This window comes from Pristiophorus japonicus, chromosome 3 (assembly GCF_044704955.1).
Source record: "Pristiophorus japonicus isolate sPriJap1 chromosome 3, sPriJap1.hap1, whole genome shotgun sequence".
In the NCBI taxonomy this organism is placed as follows: Eukaryota; Metazoa; Chordata; class Chondrichthyes; family Pristiophoridae; genus Pristiophorus; species Pristiophorus japonicus.
The window spans coordinates 168737536-168757010 of NC_091979.1; the positions used below are offsets into that span (position 1 = coordinate 168737536).

Consider the following 19475-nt stretch of genomic DNA (forward strand, 5'->3'; position numbering starts at 1 on the left):
CCCACTAGTTACTGATTGCCAACCAGAGAATGAACCATTTATCCCGACTCTGTTTTCTGTTAGTTAGCCAATCCTCTATCCATGTTAATATATTACCCCCAACCCCGTGAGCTTTTATCTTGTGCAGTAACCTTTTATGTGGCACCTTGTCAAATACCTTCTGGAATTCCAAATACACCACATGCACTGGTTCCCCTTTATCCACCCTGTTTGTTACATCCTTAAAGAATTCCAGCAAATTTGTCAAACATGACTTACCTTTCATAAATACATGCTGATTCTGCCTGACTGAATTTTGTTTTACCAAATATCCTATTACTGCTTCTTTAATAATGGACTCCAACATTTTCCCAACCGCAGATGTTAGGCTAACTGGTCTATAGTTTCCTGCTTTTTGTCTGCCTCTTTTTTTAAATAGGGACTTTACATGTTTTCCAATCTGCTGGGACCTCCCCAGAATCCAGGGAATTTTGGTAAATTACAACCGATGCATCCACTATCCCTGCCGTTACTAAGACCCTAGGATGCAAGCCATCAGGTCTATGGGATTTATCCGCCTTTAGTCCCATTATCTTACTGAGTACCACCTCCTTAGTGATTGTGATTGTGTTAAGTTCCTCGCCCCCCACCCCCCCACCCCATAGCCCCTTGACTTTCCACTGTTGGGATATTTTTAGGGTCCTCTACCGTAAAGACTGATACAAAATATTTGTTCAGTGGAAGGTAGTTTTTTTTTTCTGTTTGGGGCCTCCCTGTGGATACCAACACACTCTGGGAACCCCTGAAAATCCCCCCTCCCTCCCGTCCTTTCTATACTGTAAATATTAACACATCTTGGGGATTCCTTGCAAATATTAACATACAATTGGGAATCCTCTGAAAATACTGACACACTCCTCAGAAAACTTTCCTATCTTCCCCAAAAACAATATAAACTACCTAAAGAATAACACTGCATTTAACTGTAGAGATTGGTTTTGTGGTGTATGTAGGAACCTTTACTCATGACTTCATGAGGCAGGGTATGATACTAAAACTGTGCAGACCTGCAGTCCTTTATTAGCATCTCCTGAGTGCTGACGACATGCTGCGTGTTCCTTTTTATACTGGGTTACCTGCTGTGTGCAGGCAACCCCTGGGTCTCCAGCAACAGCACCCTCTAGTGTACCGGTAAGGTGTATGCAGTACAAGGGTACATTCAATGTTGGGGGAAGATTGGGATGCCTTTGTGGAAAGATTGGAACACTTCTTTATAGCCAACGACCTGGACGGGGACACACCGGCCACACTACCGAACAAACGCAGGGCCATCCTGTTTAGCAGTTGTGGGTCCACCATCTACGATCTTATAGGGACTTACTAGCCCCAGAGAAGACAACCACTAAGAGCTATGAGCAACTTGTAACAATCATACAGGAACATCTAAAACCGAAAGAAAGCATCCTCACAGCCAGGCACCAGTTCTACATTTACCAGCGACCTGAGGGCCAAGAAATTGCCAAGTCTGCTGCACACTTAAGAAGACTAGCTGCACCATGTGAGTTTGGCGACCACCTTAATGAAGCACTAAGAGACATATTTGTCATCGGAATCGGCCACGAATGCCTCCTACACAAATTGCTCTTGGCTGACATCACGGTCACCCTGCAGAAAGCAATTCAAGTGAGCCAAAGCCTACATGGTTTCGGCCAGCGACTCCAGGCGAATACTGACCCAGGACTCTAAACCCATGAGTGCAGTGCACTGCATGGACACTTCTAAAGGTAGAAATACTGCCCCGAATCCCGCAACCCTGAGTCCGCCACATGGGGCAAACTGGATGGCCCCGTGCTGGCGCTGTGGAGGAAACCACAGGGCCCACCAGTGCCGCTACAAAGACTGTGCATGCAAAGGCTGCAAAGAAAAAGGGCACCTTCAGAGAATGTGCAGAAAAGGCTGTACTCACTGTGTCTCTGATGAGTTGGCTAATCACCGGGCCTCCGACACAGATGAAGATGAAGCTGCTTTAACCCTGGGAGAAGACTATGGAATCTTTACCTGTTCCACCGGAAGTTCTCCGTGGATGATGGAAGTGGACATTGACGGGGTCCCAGTTTCCATGGAGATCGACACCGGGGCGAGCCAGTCTGTGATGAGCCAAAAGACCTTTGAAAAAATTTGGAGGAATCCTGCCACTCGACCAAAACTGTCTCTTGTCCTGGCAAAGCTGCTCACCTCTACCAAAGATAAAATTCAAATCATTGGCAGTGTAAATGCCCAGGTCTCCCAGGGTGGCGTGTTACACAAACTTCCCCTGTGGATTGTAGCTGGCGATGGTCCCACGCTGCTGGGCAGGAATTGGATGAACCGGGTCCACATCAGGCGAAGTGGTGCTGTGGAAGAAAAGAGCACCACAGCCTGCCTGCAGCAAGACCACAAAATGGCTGCAGCACCACAAACATGTAAAAGAAAAGAGCACCACAAAATGGCCGCAGCACCACAAGCAGCAGACCTGCATTCAAAATGGCCGTCTCCATGCCTCGAGTCAGCATGGAGGAGCATCATGTGACATCGAGCGGCTAATCGGATTTGAAAGCTCCCTTAAAGGAGACCGGTAACCAAAGAAATTTAAAGGGGAAGTTCCAACTATTTGAGTACACGGGCCTTAAAGCTAAAGATGCACTTAAAGGGTGCAAGTATGAAAATGTATACAATGTAACCATGAATTGTGATGCTGGTTTAACTAATGTGACTAATGAGATGAATGCAGGTGCCAGTAAGGTTAAGAACAAGTTCATTATGCTTAACAATAATGATAGAGATTGTGAAATGCCTAATGTAACCATGTCTGTTGAAACCAGGACACCCAAAAGTGATGCAAGTGCTAGAATGTATAATGCAGGCTCGACTATGTGTGATCAGAGCCAAGGTGACACTGCCAAAGGACATTGGATCCTACAGGGACCATGCTGATGCCAATGGAATCCCCCTGTGAAAGACCCCCAGGTCCAGCAGGCTACCTGACCATGTAGCCTGGACCTTTGGAATGAATGTGATGCCCCTTGCAGGACACACACACAGGCAGTGGGAGCAGACCCACTACAGGGACAATGGTCAATGGGCAGCCCAGCCACCACCAATGGCAACCGGCACCAGACCAGCCCTACAGCCCCTGGCCACCAGGACCAACACCAAAAGCATGAGGCCAATACCCGCCAGCTTCCCTGGCAAACCCTGGGATGACCTGACCCTCATCCCCATTGGTGGACAAGGAGCCCACCCAGTCTTGTGGCCCTGCCCACCACCCCACAACTGCCCACATCACAGTGTATACATACCACCCACTGCTGCCATGGCTACCTCCCCGAGGGATCCCACAACAGTGACACCCACTTGGTTTGTGTGTGAGGGAGGGGAAACATACGAGGTCAGCCTCAAGCACAGGGGTCACACCTGACAACCACACAACCCTCAACACAACCTCCCATGGCCCACCACTGATCACCTCCCCTGGTCATGATAACTAGGATATGAAAAATGCTCGGGGGAGTATTGTGTCGGCATGCCTGTTCACTGTGTGATGTCTGCAACACTGTCATGCAACATTGAATGTACCCTTGTACTGCATACAACTTACCGGTACACTAGAGGGCGCTTTGCTGGAGACCCAGGGGTTGCCGGCACACGGCAGGTAACCCAGTATAAAAAGAGACACACAGCGTGTTGTCAGCACTCAGGAGCTGCTAATAAAGGACTGTAGCTCAGTGCAGTTTAAGTATCATACCCTGCTTTGTGGAGTCATTACTAAAGGTGCCTACATACACCACAGGTTTTATGAGTGTTTATAGCAAAAGATGTAGGCCTGAATTTTAATAGGGATGTGGTTTGGGAGCGGGGGTGAGGTGTGGACTCTAAAGTGGTATGGAAATCCGGGAGAACAGATTTCCTGTAGGCCTACCGAATTTAATGGCAGGGCTTGAATTGCATGACAAACCTCTGTTTCCCGCGCACATCCAGCCAGATTGAGGTTGTGGGCAGGCAAGCCTGCAATACTAAACTGGAAGGGGGGAGGGATCGCTTGGGGGTTGGGGACGGCAACGATCGGAGGAGTGGAGCAGAGTGGGTCGTTGGCAACGATAGAAGGGTGGGGGAGGTGGCTGATCAGAAGGCTGGGTGAGCGGCGCGGGCCAGGAGCAGCATTGGGGTTTTAGGGAGGTGGTGGATCTCCAATCATTGGGGTAAATTGGAGGTGGGGGGGGGGTGGTGAAGGGGTGCAGACCAGCAATCGCAGGGGTGGATTAGGCAGGGATGCCGGATCCAGGATGTAACTGCCTCCTGGATCCTGCCATCCCCACCTTACTTTCGATGGCAGGTCTCTCGAGATCTGCAAATCCCGACCCGCTGAAGTTTAAATTTGAAACGGTAATTAAATCTGAGGTATGACAGCCTCATTCTAATATTTAAATGGACGACCCGCCTCCAGGCAGCTAGTTGGCTGTCCGCCCCCTGTTCTGCCACCGTGGGTAGGTGGGAGGTGGGTTCTGGCTGGGATTCAGATATTTAATACTTTAACTTCCCACTCGACCCCAACGGACCTGTTTTTTGGGGTTAAAATTCCCCCTATAATGTATGTTAGTCAACAAATATAGAAAAATACAGAGACCAGATGACCTTGGGCACCTACTGAGATCTTCTGAAGGAAGCCCTAGTTTCCTGGAGCCCAACTTTCAAAACCTATGCAATTTCTGAAAATATGAATATACTATATGTAATTTTCAGGTGGTGTGCTGTGTCAACCAATTAAAAAATAAATGCATTGTTTTGCAGCTTCAGATACTGTCAAGAAAGACATTGTGTTCCTGATTGATGGGTCCAGCAGTATTGGGTCTGAAGACTTTGCCCATATTCGCGATTTTATCTTGAATATAATCAATAATCTTGATATTGGACCCAACAAAGTTCGCATTGGTCTGGCGCAGTACAGCAACAATGGAAAAACCGAGTTTGTCTTGAAACAACACACAAGTGTAGATGCCCTTCATAACGCCATCAGGCGAATTAGACCGAGAGGCGGGGCACCACTTAACACTGGTGCAGGCTTGAGGTTTGTCATGAGGAACCACTTCACCAGAGCGGTCGGAAGCAGACAGCAGGAAGGAGTTCCCCAATATCTGATAGTCGTTAATGGAGGAAAGTCCAACGATGATCTCCGTCCATATTTAAGCTCGTTACAAAATTCAGGAATTACTGTCTTCGGTGTAGGAGCAAAGAATGCAGATAAAGGTGAACTCCAGCGAATCACAACTATTCCTTATGCTACTTACGTAGTAAATAACTTCCAGGACCTTAAGCGTGTGCAAGACACATTGCGCCTTCGTTTGCTGATGGAAAATCCTGAAACGTATGAAACACCAGAACCTCCAACTGAAGGTGCATATCTAAAGCTAGGACTCACTGTTGCCAATAGTAGTGGATGAGACTTAATGTGTTCCTATGATTTTCTCTTGTCTGCTTTTTTAATACAAGCATTAATCCATTTCTATTAGGTTAACCTCTACTAAAGTAGTAGGCAGAGGAATGTTATGCGTTGCTTGTATGCTAATATAGCAAACCATGAATTCTAGTCTCCAGTTTCTGTGGTCTTATTGCTTTATTAAATAAGACAATTTTTCCATTTGAAAACAAATAGCAATTTTGTTTTGTGCAGGAGAGAAGAGTATAATTTATGCTATGATGACTTCATACATAAATGTGCAGCAATATATGTCCATGCAAGTTGTTAATGTGTCCGCAACTTTATTCACAAAACTCTTTTCATTATGGTTTTACATTTTTGGTTGTAGTTTGTAGATTTTTATTTTTTTAAGAAACCAAGGTTAGGATCGAGATCCACAATGCAGGACACCACCAGAGTTGGAGACAAAATAATATTCATTAAAAAGTAGCATTTAGATTTTGCCAAGCTTGGTTTTAAGCTTGGAGAAAAAGAAGACTTGAGGGAAAGAATTTGGAAGTCTTGGAAAAGAATGAGCCAGATCAAGAGATGATGTGATGAGTCTTAACTTTAATATAGTTCAGATGCCAGACGAGGGAAGAAAAATGTAGGTGGGTAGATTTGGAGCTTCGGAAGAACAGGGTAGGAAAGCTCAAAGGAACATTAATCATTATGTCTATCTATTATAAATAACAGGCAATAATGTTTATGGGTGAGAGGGAAGGCTGTAGGCTAGATAAACCTCCAGGTTTGATCCATGATCTATACGGAGCTAGCTGCCTCACAGCCAAGACTCACTACAGTTGGTCCTTGAACCCCAACCTAGGGAATGGAAAAATATTCCTCCAGCATTTCACTCTCGATTGCTATCCAGTAATCTAGGTGGTAAATGCTTTTGAGGACAAGATTGGATTTAACTGTGATACAACACACAGTCCTGGCTCATAGTTGCTGTTTGGGCTCTCGCACAAAAAAAAAGTGTTCTCTTGGGCAAGATAGTAAAGTGTAGCTCGTGCATTGGAAGCCTACGCAAGTATAAATCTATAGCTTCAGACAATAGGGGAGAAACTCAGCAGAGAATGGGAGGAGGTGAATTTTAAAATACTTAATTGTCTTTTGCATATATTAATCCTTGAGTAGTTTGAAATCATATTTTGAATATTATCAAACATTAACCACATTCCAAATCTACTGTATTGTAATTTCTTCAATTTGTCTTTCAAGTTTTGCCACAGAGAAAAGCCGATATTGTATTTCTTCTGGATGGCTCCATTAACATTGGATGGCAGAACTTTCACTATCTTACCGAGTTTGTTTCCAGCATAGTTGATGGTATCTATGCCGATGACGACTCGATCCATATGGGAGCTGTCCAGTACAATTCCGATGTGAATGATGAATTATTCCTCAATTCATACCGAAAAAGAGATGATGTCATCAAGGCTATTAAGGATATACAGTACAAAGGAGGCAGATCATTGAACACTGGAGCAGCCTTGAGGCATGTTAAAAACCGTCATTTTGTTACCTCAGCGGGGAGTAGGATTGAAGAAGGGGTCCCGCAAATCGCTTTCCTTCTGATTGGTGGGAAGTCAAGTGATGATGCAATAGCGGCTGCAAAGGAGCTAAAGAATGCTCAATTGAAAATCTTCATCGTGGGAATGCAAGGTGCAGACTTGCAGGAGATCACCCAACTAGCAACTGAACCAGCTGGAGTTTTTAGAGAAGTTGACATGAAAAATCTCTCTGGACTGACCGAGCATGTTTTATTAGCCACCACTGATGTCATTGCAGGTGAACTGTGCCCAAAATTGCCTGAAACAATAAAAGGTAACAACATAAAATAACATTTAAAACATTTGTATTTTACTTGAATGTGAATAAACAAATGTTGGAGATGGATTTGGGTTGTAAGTGTCGGTTGGTAGGCGCTATGTTTTGATTCCTGCTCTGTGCTGAGTTAGATAATATCAAAAGGGTGATGGTGTAAAATTGATCTGCATTTTGCACAAAGACTTGCCACTTTTCCTGACCTGGAAGAGGGTGTTGATTTGATGCTAATGCAGGTGCGAGATTCTGATTTTGATATGTAACGTTGACCCAAAGCCCCAATTCCACAAGCAGTTGCTTTATGCTGCAAGTCCCCAGTGTCCTAGCTGGCCTGAGCTCATATACCCTCTAACGTATAAACGTTCGAGTTCGTGGAGCCTCTACCAACTCTCAATAGTCTAGGTTATCCACTTTCCATGAGTTCTGACGAAGGGTCATCGACTTGAAATGTTAACTCTGCTTTCTCTCCACAGATGCTGCCTGACCTGCAGAGATTTCCAGCATTTTCTGTTTTTATTCCATGAGTTTATTTCCTAGTGTGAGATATCATAGTGGGGAGGGGAGGCAGGTTGAGACTTTGACCTCCTTATGTACTTTTGCATGGCTTGTCATCACTATAGCAGTAGGAACTTCCTCACTCAACTACTTGAACTGCTTTAGAGCCAAATGGCCTCCATCTGTGCAGTAAACTCACTTTGTTCTATGATCAGAAGATGGAATGGATAAATTGTATAAATGTGTATTTGTTGATTTAAGAAAATGTGTTTTTTACGGTAACAAGTTATTTTGAGATAAATAATGGGATAGGTGAGATTCAGCATATTGTCAAAGGACTCGGGTGGGGGAGGATCTGTGATTTGATTGGTTGCTTTTGTGGTGACTGTTCATTGATTGATTTTCAGTTAATGGAAATATCCTATAAAATATTGTTATAGAGAGAATACAGGATAGTATTCCACAACTTAGATACTTTTGCCTATAGGTAGCCCCATTTGCAAATGTTAGGATTTGTCCATGGAATCAAATCATACAGCTAACCTCAGACAATTGTCAAAACTTTCACACAACAAATCAATATTTCATTTTTGATAGTGTAGTAAAGCTTATTTTCCCAGCCATAGTGAAGAACTCATGTGATTTGGGAGGACATTATGCACCAATGCTACATGGTGGGGTCAAATTCTTAATGATATATTTCAACCTTTCATTTAGGGACTACTGACTTAAAACATTTTTTTTTTTTTGTTCTCCACAGGATGCAACGTTGATGTTTTGCTTGGCTTTGATGTCAGCACAGTTGGATTAGGAAATGACGTTTTTGAAACTCAAAGAGGTTTCATATCCAAGGCCGCAGATATTTTACAAAGAATTTCACAGTTGCGGACTATTAGCTGCACTGGCTCAGATTCACCCAGTGTAAGAATTGGGGTCACGGTTTTCAATCAAGCTGGCCAACCCCGTGTCATTGATTTGGTGGAATATCAACCTGAAATAATGACTGCGTTCAACAAGCTCAGAAATTTTGGTCCATACGTCTTGAATGCAGGCACATTCGATGCATACAAGGATACTTTTAAAACTGCTGGTCCTGATCATGTCAAGGTAAACCATGAGTCTTTCATTTTAGATTGTTTATTTTTAAATAAAATGTCATTATTGATTGGCTGCAAAGGATAGCTGTTAGTGGCTGGTGTTCTACTTTTGTTATGCTGCTACTTATATTTTTTTAACATATTGAAATGTCGGTTTTTATATTTTTACTCTAGTTATTTTCTTAGGTTCAGTGTCATTGAACATAAGAACATAAGAACATAAGAAATAGGAACAGGAGTAGGCCATACAGCCCCTTGAGCCTGCTCCGCCATTCAATAAGATCATGGCTGATCTGATCATGGACTCGGCTCCACTTCCCTGCCTGCTCCCCATAACCCCTTATCACTTTGTCATTTAAGAAGCTGTCTATTTCTGTCTTAAATTTATTCAATGTTTCAGCTTCCACAGCTCTCTGAGGCAGCAGATTCCACAGATTTACAACCCTCAGAAGAAATTTCTCCTCATCTCTGTTTTAAATGGGCAGCCCCTTATTCTAAGATCGTGTCCTCGAGTTCTAGTCTTCCCCCATCAGTGCAAATATCCTCTCTGCATCCACTTTGTCAAGCCCCCTCATAATCTTAATACGTTTCTATAAGATCACTTCTCATTCTTCTGAACTCCAATGAGTAGAGGCCCAACCTACTCAACCTTTCCTCATAAGTCAACCCCTTCATCCCCGGAATCATCCTAGTGAACCTTCTCTGAACTGCCTCCAAAGCAAGTATATCCTTTCGTAAATATGGAAACCAAACCTGCACGCGGTATTCCAGTTGTGGCCTCACCAATAACTTAGATAGCTGAAGTAAGACTTCCTTGCTTTTATACTCCATCCCCTTTGCAATAAAGGCCAAGATTCCATTGGCCTTCCTGATCACTTGCTGTACCTGCATACTATCCTTTTGTGTTTAATACACAAGTACCCCAAAGTCCCGCTGTACTGCAGCACTTTGCAATCTTTCTCCATTTAAATAATAACTTGCTTTTTGATTTTTTTTTCTGCCAAAATGCATGACCTCACACTTTCCAACATTATACCCCATCTGCCAAATTTTTGCCCACTCATTTAGCCTGTCTATGTCCTTCTGAAGATTTTTTGTGTCCTCCTCACACACTGTTTTTTCTCCCATCTTTGTATTATCAGCAAACTTGGCTATGTTACACTCAGTCCCTTCTTCCAAGTCGTTAAGATAGATTGTAAATAATTGGGGTCCCAGCACTGATCCCTGCGGCACCCCACTACTTACTGGTTGCCAACCAGAGAATGAACCATTTATCGCGACTCTGTTCTCTGTTAGTTGGCCAATCCACTATCCATGCTAATATATTACCCCCAACCCTGTGAACTTTTATCTTGTGCAGTAACCTTTTATGTGGCACCTTGTCAAATGCCTTCTGGAAGTCCAAATACACCACATCCACTGGTTCCCCTGTATCCACCCTGTTTGTGACATCCTCAAAGAACTCCAGCAAATTTGTCAAACATGACTTCCCCTACATAAATCCATGCTGATTCTGCCTGACCGAATTATGCTTTCCAAATGTCCTGCTACTGCTGCTTTAATAATGGACTCCAACATTTTCCCAACCACAGATGTTAAGCTAACTGGTTTATAGTTTCCTGCTTTTTGTCTGCCTCCCTTTTTAAATAGGAGCATACATTTGCAGTTTTCCAATTTGCTGTGACCTCCCCAGAATCCAGGGAATTTTGGTAAATTACAACCAATGCATCCACAATCCCTGCCGCTACTTCTCTTAAGACCCTAGGATGCAAGTCATCAGGTCCAGGGGATTTATCTGCCTTTAGTCCCATTATCTTACTGAGTACCACCTCCTTAGTGATTGTGATTGTGTTAAGTCCCTCCCCTGCCCCCCCCCCCCTAGCCCCTAGACCATCCACTGTCAGAATATTGTTAGTGTCCTCTACCATAAAATATTTGTTCAGAGTTTCTGCCATCTCCATGTTCCCCATTATTAATTCCCCGGTCTTGTCCTCTAAGGGACCAGCATTTATTTTAGCCACCCTTTTCCTTTTTATATACCTATAGAAACTCTTGCTATCTGTTTTAATATTCAGCACTAGTTTACTTTCATAGTCTATCTTCCCTTTCTTAATTATTTTTTTAGTTGTTCTTTGCTGGCTTTTAAAAGCCTCACAGTCTTCTGTCCTCCCACTAGATTTGGCCACTTTGTATGCCCTTGTTTTTAATTGGATACCGTCCTTTATTTCTTTAGTTAGCCACAGATGGCTATCTTTTCTCTTACACCCTTTCCTCCTCACGGGAATATATTTTTCTTGAGAATTGTAAAATATCTCCTTCAATGTATACCACTGTTAATCAACCGTCCTACACGTTAATCTATTTTTCCAGTCCACTTTACCCAACTGTACCCTCTTACCTTCACAGTCTCTCTTATTTAAGCTTAGTACGCTGGTTAGAGATCCAACTTTCTCACCCTCCATCTGAATTTGAAATTCAATCATGCTATGATCACTCATTCCAAGGGGATCCTTTACTAGGAGATTGTTTATTAATCCTGTCTCATTACACAGGACCAGATCTAAGATAGCCTGCACCCTGGTTGATTCCGTTACGGAGTGCTCAAGGAACCCATCCCTTACGCACTCTATGAACTCTTCCTCAAGGCTACCCTGACCAATTTGATTTGTCCAATCAATATGGAGGTTAAAATCACCCATGATTATTGCTGTTCCCCTTTTACAAACCCCCACTATTTCCTGGTTTATGCTCCGACCAACAGAGTTGCTACTGTTCGGGGTGCTTTGACTATGCCCATCAGTGACTTTTTCACCTTATTGTTCCTTATCTCTACCCAAACTCTTTCAACACCCTTATCATTTGAGCCAATATCGTTTCTTACTATTGCAGTGATTCCATCCTTTATCAATAAAGCTACCCCACCTCCTTTTCCTTTCTGTCTGTCCTTCCGGATTGTCAAGTACCCCTGAATATTTAATTCCCAGTCCTGGTCACCTTGCAACTATGTCTCTGTAATGCCCACCAGATCATACCCATTTGTCTCAATTTGTGCCGTCAACTCATCTATCTTGTTACAAATGCTTCGTGCATTTAGACAAAGTGTCTTTAAGTTTTTTTTTTACCCTTTTTTCACTTGAGCCTGCTCCGCCATTTTAATATGATCATGGCTGATCTGATCGTGGACTCAGCTCCACTTCCCTGCCTGCTCCTCATAACCCTTTATTCCCTTATTGCTCAAAAATCTGTCTATTTCTACCTTAAATATATTCAGTGACCCAGCCTCCTCAGCTCTCTGGCAGATAACTCCACAGATTTACAACCCTCTGAAGGAAGAAATTTATCCTCATCTCAGTTTTAAATGGGCAGCCCCTTATTCTGAGACTATGTTTCTTGTTTTAGTTTCCCCTATGAGTAGGAATATCCTCTCTGCATCCACCTTGTCGAGCCAACTAATTATCTTATATGTTTCGATAAGATCACTTCTCATTCTTCTGAAATCCAATGAGTAGAGGCTCAACCTGCTCAACCTATCTTCATAAGTCAACCCCCTCATCTCCGGAATCAACCTTGTGACCCTTCTCGGAACAGCCTCCAATGCAAGTATATCCTTCCTTAAATACAGAGACCAAAACTGTCCCCAGTACTCTCGGTGTGGCCTCACCAATACTCTGTGCAGTTGTAGCAGGACTTCTTTGCTTTTATACTCTATATCCACCTTGCAATAAAGGCCAACATTCCATTTGCCTTCCTGATTACTTGCTTTACATATTAACTTTTTGTGTTTCATGCACAAGGACACCCAGGTCTTTCTGTACTGCAGCACTTTTCAATTTTTCTCCATTTAAATTATAATTTGCTTTTCTATTTTTTTTGCCAAAGTGGATAACCTCACATTTTCCCACATTGTACTCCATCTGCCAAATTTTTGCCCACTCACTTAGACTGTCCAGATCCCTTTGCAGATTTTTTGTATCCTCCTCACAATTGCTTTCTCACCCATCTTTGTATCAGCAAACTTGGCTACATTACACTCGGTCCCTTCATCCAATTCATTAATATAGATTGTAAATAGTTGAGGCCGCAGCACCGATCCCTGTGGCACCCCACTAGTTACTGTTTGTCAATTAGAAAATTACCCATTTACCTTGACTCTCTGTTCTCTGTTAATTAGCCAATCCTCTATCCATATTAATATATTACCCCCAACCCCGTGAACTTTTCTCTTGTGCAGTAGCCTTTTATGTGGCACCTTATCGAATGCCTTCTGGAAATCCAAATACATCACATCCACTGGTTCCCCCTTATCCACCCTGCTCATTACGTCCTCAAAGAACTTCAGCAAATTTGTCAAACATGATTTCCCTTTCATAAAATCATGCTGACTCTGCTTGATTGAATCATGCTTTTCCAAATGGACTTATTTCCAGTACACATCCAACCGTCTGGTTGAACCTGCACCCATCTTTGCTACCTTGTCCTACCCGGTGTGGGCAAATAGTCAGGCTACCTACCCTGCGGCAACCCGTCAATGAGACCCTTCTCTTAGCTCCGTTTCTTTTGATTGCATATTGATCCATTGGGTAATACCGTAGGTAGTACTTTCCCCTGATTAGCCCTATATTCTCCACCTCATACAGTGGGTACGGCCCAGTTTTTCCTGCCTGGAAGAACCATCCCCCCAGAGATGAGTGAGAGTCCACACACTCACCCGTGACTGGGTCATCTGCTTCAAGATGCATGCATCCAGGGTGCCCAGATGTTGTGTTAAGTGGAAGAGGAGGGTACTGTTTATCCAGTCTGGGACTCTTCCTTCCTGCATTTATTCCAGGTTATGGCGGATCTGTCCTATCGTCCAACTTCCATAAGCATGACATGTATCCCGCATCACCCCATTACTCTCGGTCAATCAGGCAGTTGATGGTGGCCGCATGACCTTCCATTCCTGGCCACCACCAATCTCGGGAGGTACTTGTTATCATAGCATCACGCCGGCGTGATTAATGCCATGATGCAATTCCATGAGCATTTTCTTTTTGCAGGAGGGGGCTAACACCTTTCCCTCCTTTCTCCATACAGAGTCCGGGCCAGGCACTCCTCCCTTCCTTTTCCATTCTGCCTTTTCCCTATCACTTATGTCCGCGTGTAATTTTACTATGTTCATGTCTTCCTCTCAGTTAATACTGCAGATTGGTTCTATTTCTACTTCTGCAGATGTGTCTGCCTCGTGGGCGGCGTTATCCACAGCTTCATTTTCTCGCTGAATCTTGTCCACCACTCGTTGGTGGGCTTTCACCTTAATCATCGCCGCTTTGGCGGGTTTACTAGCAGCATCTAACAGCTGTTTTATTCGGTCATCATGTTTGATAGCCTCGTTGCCTAAGGTGATGAATCCCCTTCTCCCCCATATAGTCATGTACCACCCCAAAGGCATACCTACTATCTGTGTATATGTTTACCGTTTTTCCTTCTGCTAACAACAGGGCCTCAGTCAGCACAGTCAATCCTGCCACCTGAGCTGAGAGGCCCTCGTCAAATGCTCCTTGTATCACTATCTGTAGATGTTGATCTACTACTGCCCATCCTCTATGGGGGTGGCTATCTACGTACTGTCTAGATCCGTCTACATATAACGTGAGGTCCAGATTCTTGAGGGCTACCTCGCTCAAGTTTCCCGGGGAATCCTCCCATTCAAATGTACTGCACTCGTGGTGTTCTCCTCTGGACAGGATTCCTTCCGCCAGGTTCTCCCCAGTGTCTCTGACTATCTTTACTGATTCATCGTGTGGTAATAAGACTGCTTCCCACTTTGCTCGGCGGATGTTGGAGACGGCTCGGAGATTTCCAGTATTCAACATTTTCACCAGAGTGGGTGCTGTGTGTAGGAAAATCTCACCTGTCATGACGACAAGTTCACTGATCTTGACTGCCCATGTGTCACAATCTAGTGCAGCCAAGCATCTAGACAGGCCTACAGCTACTGGTGATTGTTGTGTTGAATAGTAAGCTACGGGTCTCATTCTGTCCCCGTGCATTTGTGTTACCACAGCTTCATAAAAGTTTTCTTGGTTCTCACAGTATATGTGGAAAGGGAAGTCATCCTGGGACAGACATTAAGGCTTCTTTTAGATTTCCATATGCCACCTCCTGCTTGGGACCCCATTCTATGGTCTCTAGGGATGGTTTTCCCCCTTTTACCTGTCTCTGCTTGGGTTCCGTGATTGCCACGAAGTTAGGTATAAAGTTCCTGCAGTAATTAAAGAGTCCCAGTACTTTGTGTACTCACTGGACTGTCTATGGTCAGGGCATAATTCTAACGGCTTCTTTGCCAGGGTATTGTGGAATGCTATGGGACCCGTGTCCAGGTATACTGGTGGTCACCCGCCGTAAAGGCGAATTTATCCTGGGATTCTTTCGCCAGGAGTATGGACCAAAATCCGTTGGCTATGTCCAACATGGTAAACACCTTGTGTTCGGGTTTTAGTCCATTAAAGATGTTGGCTGGACTGGCCACGGTAGGATGCTATCTAGGGGTTACTTTATTCAGGGCTGTATAATCAGTAGTCAACCGGTATGATCCATCCGGTTTCTTTACCAGCCACACAGGGGAGTTAGTAGTCCCTTCTGCCTCTCTAATTATCCCACTTCCAAGTAGGTCCCTTGCAATTTGTTTTACGGTAAACATAGCCTCGGGCTTAATGGGATACTGCCTGTGAGGGGGTGGTGGGGGAGGGGTGTTCAGGTCCTGGGATTATGACGGGGTCGCCCTTTACCAGCCCGCAGCCCTGTTTGGACGTTGCCCAAACTCCACTGATATGCTGACAAATGGGTCCCCATCATTCCAGGGCTTCCCAGTCCCTATTCAAGGTCCTTCAGGGCCTGCAGCAGTTCATCTTTGGTCATACTGTGCCTTTCCAGGAGTTCCCTTGTTGGAGGGTTCCTATCCCTGAGATCCCCCTCCCTTGGCCCAACACTGTTGTTGAGTGTGTCCCGTGTGCTGGCAGTTGCCGCACTTTGCCAGAATTCTACAGGTTTTGGCCATGTGTCCTGTTTTGCCGCATCTAAAACTCGTCGGGGGTCCCGGTTTGTCCTTTACTTCCCGGACATTTGTAGCCGCTACCTCGGTCTTTATTTGTTTCTGATCAGTATTTCTGTCTACTTGGCACGACCAGGTGACTAGCCCGTCGTATGTGTCCGCCGCTATCACTCCCATTTTGAGAGTTCTCTGGTGTTCAGCCGACAACCCATCCATAAATATTTCAAGGAAGATCGGGTTGTTCTTATCCTGATGAGCATTTCCAGAATATTCCTGATACGCGGTCCATAGTCAGTCACCGTAATCGTGACTATATTCATTTTTCTTTTGTTTGACGAGCATTATGAGTCCCCAATTTAGCAGGGGATTACCTAATACTGTCTGAACTGCCGTAATAAATGCGTTCAAGGCGGTTCGTCTAACATCAAAGGCGGCATTATAGGCCCAGATCCATTTGCCGCTGTTATACTATCCCAGGACATTTTGCGAGGACATTTTGCCCTTATGATTTGGAACATGTCTCTCTCATGCACACTGTGTGTCTCTCCAATCTCCCTTAACTGCCTCCAAAAGTTTGTATTTGCGTGGCGGACTTTGAGAGGCGGTAAATCTTTTAGGATTCCGTGTTTTCCTAGAGGGGTAAATGGTTTGTATGTTGCCTCTATGTTTCCGTTATGTTTCAGTTTGGTGCTTATTGGCGCTGGTCCCACATCATCGCTGGACGTACACTCTGGAGCCGTAGCTCCAGTTTCCCGGTGCGACGGAGGAATGTCTGTGGTCTCCACCAGGGGTCTTTCCCCGAACATCCCTCCCATGTAACGGTTCTCCTGTACCTCTCTCAATTTCTTATTTCCGTCCCTCAGTTCTTTTAGTTCCTCTATTTTTGGCTTGTTCAATTCTACATATTTCAGAAACTGTCTTATGATTAAGCCAGCTTTAGTTGCCCGCTTGCGTTTTTCCTTATCCCACAATATCCTTTGGATAGGGGGCGCTTGTGACGGATCCCATCCGTCCTTTATCATTTTGTCTATCACTCACTGGCAGTCATCGGCGTAAAATTTTGTCAGAGACCCTTCGGGTTCCTAATTCAAATCTTCATGACAAGTCATTTTGTTTAATGACTATTCCGATGTCGATTCAATGCCTGTATACTCTCTCAGCCTCTCACAGCATTCTTTCGTTCCCGTCTCAGATGCCCTGAACACACTGACCTTCGGACGTCTGCTCTATTAGGCTTTGGCAAACTCTACCGGATATATATTCTTATCTATCTTACAACTTGCTGACAATATTGCAACGACTGTTTCCTATCAATCGCTTTAATTAAATGTTACTTACTCCTATTCAGGTACTACAAGTCTTTACACTTTTACAGACTCCCCAGATTCAGATTCCCCAGTCGACTGACATGTCCTGTCACACATCACATCGGATTTTAGAATGGTACCAAAAACTACTCACTTTATGATGGTCTGTAGACGGCTGTCTGTCCGCCTCCTGAGCAATCCTGCCGACTATACCATTTGTTGTGGAATATTTAAAGAAAAACACTCTCATTGAGTCTGTAAAAATGAAAAGAAAAGTTTATTTACTTGCAAGGGAACATCAGGTAATCTCAAGTCAGCCACTCACTGAGCTCTCCGACCCGACCTCCTCGATCGATCTCGGTCTGTGACAGTTATACATTTCATCAAGTATGTGTGTACATTCATTGTCCATTTACATGACCTTTTTCGGTCAAAGATACAGTTTGGACTTTTTGGGGACTTTACATCTTCAGCTAAGAAGCAGCAAACTAGGCTTCCTGTTATTCAGCCTAAGCTTCCTGTTATTCAGCCTAGGATTCCTATTATTCAACACCCGGCTCAACCACATATGTCTTAACATAGAATTGATGATGCGTGTTGTTATGGCCAACTTTCTAAATCTACTAATGCTGGCTGCCAAATACCAAGTAGGCCCAAGTCCGACTTCAACTTCTTTCTGCCCAGTATCTGAATAAATGATAACATGATCCAGAGAACTCTTCCTCAACACACCAGCTATTGGAATGTATGAAGCGTTGCTATGTGAATTCTCCTCTCTTTACAGATGGCAGAGTAGATAAGCACTCTTACCAAATCAAGACACAGGCTTGAAACCAATGAATGCTCATCTAGATTGTGTAAATAAAAGCAAACAGTTTTCATAGTAAGGCATAATGCCCTACATGCTTGAAAAGATGAAAACAATAAAGATACTAAAGATCAGCCCAAAACAAAAGATCACTTAATAGCTGAACTCTTCCTGGCCAAACCGGCTTAGCACTTTACGACAGGCAGTCTTTCAAGAGCCAGCTGTGATATTTTCACTCACTCTGAATGCCGCCTTCTCCTGTATCTCTTTCTCGCTGAGAACAGTAAGGTTAAGTTTCTACCCATAGTGCAGCAAAGGACGCCGAAATAGCCATGCTTGGCTATGCCCCCGCATTATTTAAGGTGATTAAGGTAATTAACTTGCAGTGTGCAGTGGTATTCTATGGACAATGTGGTCATCTCTATTATGTGGGCCAAAACAAGCTTACATTTTGAAGAGACCTACCGTATACAACTATTAATTTTAAGCCGATAGCTTCTGCTTTGTAGAAGGCTGCCTTGTGTGATCTAGGGTGTTACCTCCTTACATATTGATTCTAGCAGTACAGAAATACAAATGAAGACAAATTCAACAGGGGTAAAATCCATTTTGTCACAATAACATTCGTTCCTTATTTGTGATAGTTTTGTTTTCCTTCTGTTTTAAAGGTCATTATCCATTTCACGGATGGCATTGATGACAACTTTTCTGAATTAAAAAGACAGGCTGAAAAACTACGGAGAGAAGGTATACCAAAACACTTGTTCATTTCTGCACCCCACTTTTAGCACTTTGCCTCCAATTAAAGAGATTCTATTTTGTTTGGAAGAAAATAAAACGAGACACAATCGCATCACTCGCTTTATACAAAACAAGAGAAAACTTATCGAGTTTCTCTGCTATTTACAATTTATATTAATGACTTGGAAGAAGTGACCGACTTTAATGTATCCAAGTTTGCTGACAATACAAAGCTAGGTGGGAAAGTAAGCTGTGAAGAGGACACAAAGAGCCTGCAAAGGGATACAGACAGGTTAAATGAGTGGGTAGATGGGGTATAATGTGAGGAAATATGAGGTTATTCACTTTGGTAGGAAGAATAGAAAAACAAAATATTTTTAAATGGTGAGAAACTATTAAATGTTGGTGTTCAGAAATTTAGCTGTCCTCGTACAGGAAACAGGAGTTAGCATGCAGGAACAGCAAGCAATTAGGAAGACACATAGCATGTTAGCCTTTACTACAAGTGAGTTGGAGTACAAGAGTAAGGAAGTCTTGCTATAATTGTACAGGTTTGGTGAGACTACACCTGGAGTACTGTGCACCGTTTTGGTCTCCTTATCTAAGGATATACTTAACTTTGAGGCGGGGCAAAAAAGGTTCATTAGATTGTTTCCTGGGATGAGAGGATTGTCCTATGAGGAGAGATTGA

General features: G+C 43.7%; 1 protein-coding gene across 2 annotated transcripts in view; it reads left to right on the forward strand.

The window, feature by feature from the left end:
* Positions 1-19475, forward strand: part of LOC139260007 (collagen alpha-3(VI) chain-like) — a 263220-nt gene that overhangs the window by 166454 nt on the left and 77291 nt on the right. For both annotated transcript variants that reach the window (XM_070876050.1, XM_070876051.1), the window contains 4 exons: positions 4807-5409; positions 6698-7303; positions 8559-8905; positions 18712-18790. In XM_070876050.1, the coding sequence (XP_070732151.1) occupies positions 4807-5409; positions 6698-7303; positions 8559-8905; positions 18712-18790 (1635 nt within the window). The remainder of the gene's footprint in view (positions 1-4806; positions 5410-6697; positions 7304-8558; positions 8906-18711; positions 18791-19475) is intronic.